The sequence below is a fragment of the Chelonoidis abingdonii genome, chromosome 1, assembly GCF_003597395.2.
Source record: "Chelonoidis abingdonii isolate Lonesome George chromosome 1, CheloAbing_2.0, whole genome shotgun sequence".
Classification (NCBI taxonomy): Eukaryota; Metazoa; Chordata; order Testudines; family Testudinidae; genus Chelonoidis; species Chelonoidis abingdonii.
In genome coordinates, this window is record NC_133769.1 from 64,549,864 (window position 1) to 64,558,114 (window position 8,251).

The window sequence follows — 8,251 nt, forward strand, 5'->3', positions numbered from 1 at the left end:
GGCATTCCCCCCAATGTGCCCCCCTCCCCCCTAGTTTTTAAAATAGGGGTCTGTGATAGAAAAGGAACTGGGGGGTGGGGGGAGGGGGCACCTGCACAGTGCTCCATAGCCTCGACACAGACCACAAGGGGGGGAGAGAGCACATGTGCAGGCTGAACAGACACTGTTACCTAAAATCTCTGATTAGAGGCGCATCCATAGAGGGACACATCTCAAGGAACCATCGTTATTGCACAAGATGAATAGCTTCCTCTTCTCAGCTTTCTTAATTCTACAGTGGGAAACTTCATGGAAAGCTGAAGCTAATCAGAGTAATCAGAAAAGTAGATTTACAATCCTCACTCCTTCCAGACGCTATAGAAAGAAATGTATAGATTATGTGGCAAGTGAAGCAGGCTTTGAAGTACAAGAGAGAATACTGCTTTGAATGTGTTATCTTGAACATACTAGGGTGCCGAGATGAGGCACAGATGCCCTCAGTTGCGGCGGAGCAATCTGCATGACTCCCAGGCAGCGCTATCTGGAATTGGTGTCCTGTTGGGTAACAGATTCTTTCAGCTAGAGAGCAGATGGCTACCAATAGCTTTGGTCAAAATAAGATCACTGGGCGTTGTCCAGAGCTGATACTCTTATGGACTTGTGCAGAAATCATACGCACAGTTTTTTCCTATTTCCACTCTCAAGAAGTCCATGGAAATGCCAGAAAGTGAGTGAAAGCGTACATAATCTACTTCCAATCAGAGTGATATGAAAGATAGGGACGCACAAGTGATACCCTAAATGCTCACTCACTGAGGGACAATCTACACTTGTTCCTGTATTTGCTTTGTAGAGCCAGCTCTCTGTATAACTTTTCCTGAGTAACGTACCCAAGTATGTGAATTCTAGTATCTAAACTGAATTGTTAAATTTAGTCACCTTAATTTGGGTTATTGCTGATTATTCACTTTTGTGTGTCTTATGACTTTTAAAATAAAATTTGTATTGTGGATAATCTAAGCATTATACCCAGATGTGCAGACACTCTTTTCTTAACCTGCATATTATATAATTTTTTAACATTAGCTTTAATTTAAAAAAAAAAAATTCTGGGCACTGAAATGTCTGTCAATCTCAGGCCATTAGATCTTCTGATATTTCTACCTCACAAAAGAGGTCTGCTATTGCAAAAGAAAATTCTCCATCTAGCACCAGAAAGGTTCAAAATGGATATTTGGACGAAGCAATTGTCACTCTTATGGTCCCTGGAAGTTAACCAATAGTGTTTTTTTTTTTTTCTGCTGGTTGATGCAAAGTCCATAGTTTAGCTACCGTTTTAAACAAGTGACACTTGGGGATTGTCTATATGAACACTGTATAAATCTACCCCACACTAGGTGTCCATTGGACTCTGCTGCTGCACACCAAAAGTTCCCTAGTGATCTGTGATCTTCTACTATTTCAAAGCAGGATAAATCAAAGTGCATTAGGGAACTTTTAGTACATGGACACTTAGAGAATGGCTCACTAGTGTGGAGTAGATTTATACCCAGCTTGCCGTGAATGAAGTATTCATTTAGATGAGCCCATAGCTTGAATTCCCCCTCTAATGTGGATGTATCCAAGTGTCCAAGCAAAAAGGATAAGTCTCTGAACTATAATGGTCTCAACATACTCAAGAAAAGCAAATTTTATACAAATACAGTCCAAGGTTATAAAACCTAATTCCAGTTCTTACAGCATTATTCCAATCGAACCTCAGTGGTAAAGGTCATACTTAACAGGAAGTTTATTTTAATGGCTAACTACTAACTCCACTCAGACACATTTATGAAGTTGGGAGCTTTCTCAGATGAGACTGTTATTGGACCTTGAATTCAGGCAAGTAGTCCTCCCAACTGTAAATTCAGTAAATTGTTCCTCCTTCTGTCAAGCAACAAAGTCCAATCTGTAGAAACACTAACAAACTTAGAGCAGAGAAATTTTGTTTCCTGTAATGAGGTCTGCTAGGTTGCCATGTGGCCCTTAATAAATACATTCATCATATTCTACATATTAGTGGTGCAGTCTTTAGCCAGTGATATTTCTGGCAGAAGTCTTCTCTACATCTCACTGCCCAAAGGAAGATAGAAGATATATAATGTACCTCTTTTTGGATGTCCATATTGAAAGGACACTCATAATTCCCACCCAGGTAGGAGGCACATTGCTATCAAAATCCAATTGTAAGATATTTGTGGACCATAGTGTGATGAAGAATAGGAAAATTTACTTGTGTTTACTGAAAAACTTCCGTTCTTCAAGCAATAAGGTCCACAGATCCAGCCCACCCAGAGACAAATGAATCACCCATGATAGAGATGTAAATTGACATCCAAAATTCAGGTTTATTTTGTTGTGCTTTTTCTTCAAAATATAATTATCAATCCATAAGTTAGGCAAGTACAGGGAAATCATCTTGGCTGTGGAATTTGACTCAACTGGAGGGAACTGCCCCTGCTGCCAGTGCCTGGTTAGGCTCACAGGCTGTAAGCCAGCTGAAGGACCCATTGCAACAGAGATACTTATTACTCAAAGGAAAATTTCAGGTAAGGACAGATACACTTTCCTATTCCTGATAGTCAAACATCTTTTTTTATTCTAGGGTGATTCTGAACCTCTCTTGAGAGGTTATTAATTATATGTAATTAAGCTAAATTATGTGGGGTTTGGTGCATCTACAGGTGAGGAATAGAATGAGACAACATTTTCATATGTGGCCAAAATGAGATTTGGACCTGCGTTTCAATAGCTGAAATGATAGTACCACTTTTCCTCCTACCTGTACATTTCTTAATATCTACCGAACACAGACAGTGCAAGAAAATATCTAAGAAATGAGGACATTTTTTGTGTTACCTGGAAATTAAATTTAATTTAAAATTTAGTTTTTCCCACATCTGCATGTTCCTTATTAAACTAGTTAACAGGAATGTTAAAAATGAAAAAGTTATTTTACCTGACGTTTGTTAGACATGTTTTGGTAGCTCAGTTGTAAATGCTGGGGTCTCTTTAATTCCCAGTGGAAAAATTTTGAGGGCTTGTCTACATAGGGAAATTATCTAGAATAGCTATTCTGGAATAATTCCCCATGTAGACACTTTTTTTTTTCTTTTTTTCCTGGAATAAGTGTGTGTACACAGGGTTGCTATTTTGGAATAGTTCTTGCTAAATTCACACCCTACCTTAATCCAAAATAACTTTCAAGTGTAGACAAGCCCTTGTATCCAGCACTATTATCTTTGCCTTATCTTCCTGTCATGTTTTCTCTATCCTTCATTTCACCGATTCTTCTTCCTTGCTATGTCTCCCTCTCCCTTTGCATGAGTCTCTTTCTTTCTTCTATGTTTCCTTATTCTCTCTCTCCTTCAAACTCATGTCAGAAGCACAGATCCAGAGCAGCTCTGTGCAGCTGGCTTACTAACTGAATCTGTTGCTGGCAATGATTAATCAACTGTAGCGTATTGCCTTGTAAGCTTCTACTATAGGCATTGGCCTACAGTTTTTAAATGAATAGTCAGGTGAGGTGCTTGTGCATAGCTGGAAATTAAGGCCTTCTCTGCACAGCAAGGGTATATCTACACTGGTAAGTGAAGGTGTGATTGTACTATGGGCAGCTGTACCCCTGCTAACTTTAATCTAGCTAACATGGGTAACAATAGCAGTATATACATGGTGACATGGGCTTCAGCACAAGCTAGCAAGCCGAATACAAATGCAAGGTTCCTGGAGGGCTTGTAGTCTGGTTACTAGCTATGTTATTACATTTGATACATATGTAAACCTAAAGTAAAAGAACTATTTTACATTTATTTATATCTTTATTCAATTGAATGGTAACTCAGTAATCTCCAACATGTATCACAGGGCTTTTTAGGTTTAATTTGCTAATGTTTTGAGCTCTTTGTTGGAAGATGTTACAGAAGTACAAAATATTTTATATTCTGAAGTGTGTGTGTGTGTGTGTGTGTGTGTGTGTGTGTAAAAACTGAATCATTTATATTAACAATGCTCCTTTAACTAAGAGAAACATACAAAATATGCCTCATTTTAGCCAACAGGGGCACTCAAAAGATGAGAAATTTTTATCAGGCATGTGTTCTTGCATTATTATATGCATATCTCTGCACACAATGAAATACTGAAAAAGAATACTTTCTTCTAATTAAAATAAAACTGAAGTGCCTAGTTTTTTATTCTTTCTGTTTTTGTTTAATTTATAGGAAGCAATACATCTGGTGGTACAGCCTCATCACAAACCAACCCAGGAATGCTGGGAATGAGTGGAGGTGTGACTGTATTACCTGCATTTGAATATCGAGGCACCTGGATACCTATACTCACTGTAACAATACAAGGCAGTGCTAAAGCTACCTAGTAAGTAGTAAAATTGCTAATGTCTCTCTAAAAATGAAATTTTGGGAATAAAAACATTTACATGTTAATCATATAGTTATTCTTGCATTAATATACAGTGACATTCAGCACATTGCTGACGTTAGTCTTACTGTGGATTCTCTTCCTGTTGATGCCTATGCGGTGATCTGACCTTCTCTTTTTACTTGGGATACAGATCCAAATATTCCTCATCATTTGTTCTTTGCCATGCCATTGCTGTGTTAATTCTGCACCTTTAGGCATCGCTGTAATACAATAAATAAAAATTATTTAATATTAATAGGAAAAATAGTAATCCTTGTACATGGCTGTGATAGCACCAAGCAGTGTGAAGGGAAAGGCATTAGAGGCAGTGGGAAATAGGATATTGCAAGAAAACTAACTTTATTTCAGTTGAAATAAAAGTACTGGCTATATTGGTGAAATACTGGTCTAGTTGCCACTCTAACCTCTATTGTATCATGAATCCATATACAGAGGATGAATAGAAATGGTACTTGACACGACTGGCCATTAGATCTCTACTAGAGACATTACGTATCAGTAGTTTACATACTTCAGCTCAAGGATTCATATCTTACAGTTACATGATACAGCGAGTTATTATGTCTCTTGGAACAATGCCAGTTTACTGTGGCTGTAATATTCAGGGTAGGTCTACACTTAAAATGCTGCAGTGGTGCAGCTGTGCTGCTGTAGCACTTCAGTGAAGACACTAATACACCAACAGGAGAGCTTCTTCCATTGGCGTAGTTAATCCACCTCCATGAGAGGCAGCAGCTATGTCAACAGGAGAAGCCCTCATTTTGACATAGCGCTGTCTACACCCGGGGTTAAGTCAGTAGAACTGCATCAGTCAGGGGTGTGGATTTTTCACAGCCCTGAGCGACATAGTTATATTGACGTAAGTTTGTAGTGTAAACCTGGCCTTAGTGCTGTCTCTTTAAAACTGTGGTTTAGTTTCAGAACCCATAAAATTGCATCACACTGCGAACATACCTGAAATGGGTATTTTTAAAGCAAATGATCTGAATCTTCAAAAGTAAGTGCAGAGGTTTTCTTCTCAAGCTATCAAAGATTTTTAATGTTTTTGAAGAATAAATTTCAGACACACCTATTGAAGGTGTAATAGCATTTTGTGCTAGACAATATCTATTTGAACAAGGAGTTTAAGACTGAATGTGCAAATACTGTCTGACTTACCCTGCTGTTCTTAGGGACTTCATGTTTTAACTAAAAGTGGGTTAAGTATGAAACCTGGTTTATGCTTTGGCCAACAATTATAGTCTCCTGCTTTCTCCCTTTTCTCCCCTCTCTCCTGTTTCTCTGGAACTCTTCAGCTAAAATCCTTATCCTTCAGGTTCTCCAACCATATCCCACCCCTCACCTTTTGATCTGTTCATTGACTGTAGCTCCTTCTGAATTATGTTCATATTTATTTCCTTATGTGAAAGACTCTATAAAAATTGTCCCCAGCCTATGATCAGCTGTGATCTTCTGTTCCCCTGCTTATACTTTAGAACCAGATTAAGGAAATCCAGGATGGCAGAGACACACTTGTATGGGAATTTGGGCCCTAGTCCTTGTCTTTTTGCTGTGGCTGCGCTCCCACACTATGGCTGTGCTCCACTTTGAGGTGGCAGCGATAAGGATCACCTACATAAGCCATCATTTGGGTTAATGGAAATCTCTAGGGGCTCTCCCCACATATTCCTCTCCTTCAAGTGTATGAAGTCTGTCTAGGGGGTGGGAGGACTCTGCTACCATTCACCCTTGTCTGGGCGTACTTCTGTAAACACCCCAGCAAAGCCATGATAGCGTGATTGCAGGGAGGACCAGGACCCTAGCCACATGGCAGATATCCCTGCCGGGATGGAGTCAAGAGCCCTCCAGAGCAATGGGTTTGAGTTGACACCCCCAAGATAATAGGGTTCTCGGCAGGTTCAGGCAAATATCAATTACATTTAATTTGCATTTTCAGAATGTTATTTATTTGCAGTCATGAAATAGGAAGTATGTTTAGTGGCTAGTGTATAGAACTATGACTCAGGAGACTTGAGTCCAAGTCCTGGCTCAGCCACAGACCTCCACTGTGATCCACTTAATCTACCCTGTGTTTCAGTTACCGATCTGTAAAAGGAGGATACGTCTTCCTTACCTCACAAGTGTGTTGTGAGGATAAAATTAATGACTGTGAGGCACTCAGATACTACTATAATGAGTCACATAAGTGTCTAGATAGATGAGGGCTCAAAATAGAATTGTAAAAAAAAAAAGATTTTTGTTTTCATCATGTGAGTCTAGGAGATGTGAGTCATAGGTATATGCCTGTGCCTTAATCTGACTTGCTGCCCACTCTCCTAGCTTGTTCCCACTCATTTTGTCTTCTCCCACATGAGATAGTACCTCCTTTTACACTGTCCCCTACTTTAACATCAGTCTCATCCTTCCTTTTTTCCAGGTATCCTTTTCTCTCCTCTTTCAAATCCTTCAAAACTTATCTTTCTCTGCTCATCTTCCATTCTTAAACCCCTTTCCAGAGCGTTCTGGTTCATCTCACACCTAATTTTATATTTTATTAATTAAAACAAAACTAACAGTTTTACCCCAGAAAATAAACCCATCACCAAAACGTTATATCAGTCTGAATTTTTGCAAGTAATGTTTCCTGTAGAGCAGTTTATCCTTCCCCCCACCCCTTGTTATCTCTCATCCACTGTGTGTCTAATTTTCTGTGTGATTATCAGTCAGACTTAAATTTGTAAACGCTTTGAAGAAGGGACTTTTTCTTTCCTATAAAGTTCCATGTACACTGCTTGTGCTGTATATAACAAGGCAGGCAGAGTGATTTAAGTCAAGGTGATTAAATTATTTAAGTCACTGGATTTAAAACAAAATCATTGATTTTTTAAATTAGGTTGAGGCTTTGTTTAATTAATTTGAAAGTGTGCTATTCCAACTTTAGATTAAGATTTATAATGAACTAAATTATAAATGCTGTGTTCTAAATGTCACTACGAATAGGGGATCTTATTTGAAAACTACTATAGACAAAACACAAAATATTGAAAATTAAGTCTCAAATTCTACAAACATTTCAACAGGTTTAACTTCTCACATTAATATTCCCTTTGACTTCAGTGGAACTACTTTTCGTATTAAATTGATGTGCACATAAATATTTTCAGCATAAGGGGCTAAAACTGTATTTTTATTACACTTTTCTTAGTTGCATAAAATCTTTGTCACTTCAAAACAAAACTGCTTTAAGGTTAATGTGAAAAGTTATTCAGACTTTTTATACGTTAACAAAGTCATAGTGACCTTTTTTATATAGCACAAGTCAAAATTTCCAAAAACAGGAGCCTGTGATTTTAGGTGCACAAGTTTCATTGACTTCATACTGAAACCCCTGATGGATGAATGTAGCCTGGTCAGAGCATTTCACTATTCTAAGTATGACATTTCTTAAACAAAAAACGCGCCTCTTTGTAAAATCTGAAAGTCTACTGACAATTAGGAAATTAATTAAATGAGTACAAAATATCAATGCTAGGAATTTATCTCTAAAGTGGAGAGAGAAATAAAAATCATGATTTAAATTTTTAAAAATTGATTAATTAAAAAAATTACATTTATCAACCCTATTATATAAAGATACATCTGTTGTTGTATCAAGCTGTAATACGATAAATTTGAGTGTCCTTGTTCTTGAGTATTGAAGCAGAAGAGAGTCCTGTGGCACCTTATAGACTAACAGACGTTTTGGAGCATGAGCTTTCGTGGGTGAATACCCACTTCGGATACCCACGAAGTGGGTATTCACCCACGAAAG

At 38.0% G+C, this 8,251-nt stretch overlaps 1 protein-coding gene across 5 annotated transcripts in view; it reads left to right on the forward strand.

Annotated features, from left to right (window-relative positions):
* The window catches only part of MON2 (MON2 regulator of endosome-to-Golgi trafficking), a 242,403-nt gene that overhangs the window by 70,215 nt on the left and 163,937 nt on the right, over positions 1-8,251 (forward strand). For all 5 annotated transcript variants that reach the window (XR_012655908.1, XM_075066076.1, XM_075066064.1 and 2 more), the window contains exon 11: positions 4,242-4,395. Coding sequence is in view for 4 of the 5 variants with exons in the window: in XM_075066076.1 (XP_074922177.1) it covers positions 4,242-4,395 (154 nt within the window). In the remaining variant the exon portion in view is untranslated. The remainder of the gene's footprint in view (positions 1-4,241; positions 4,396-8,251) is intronic.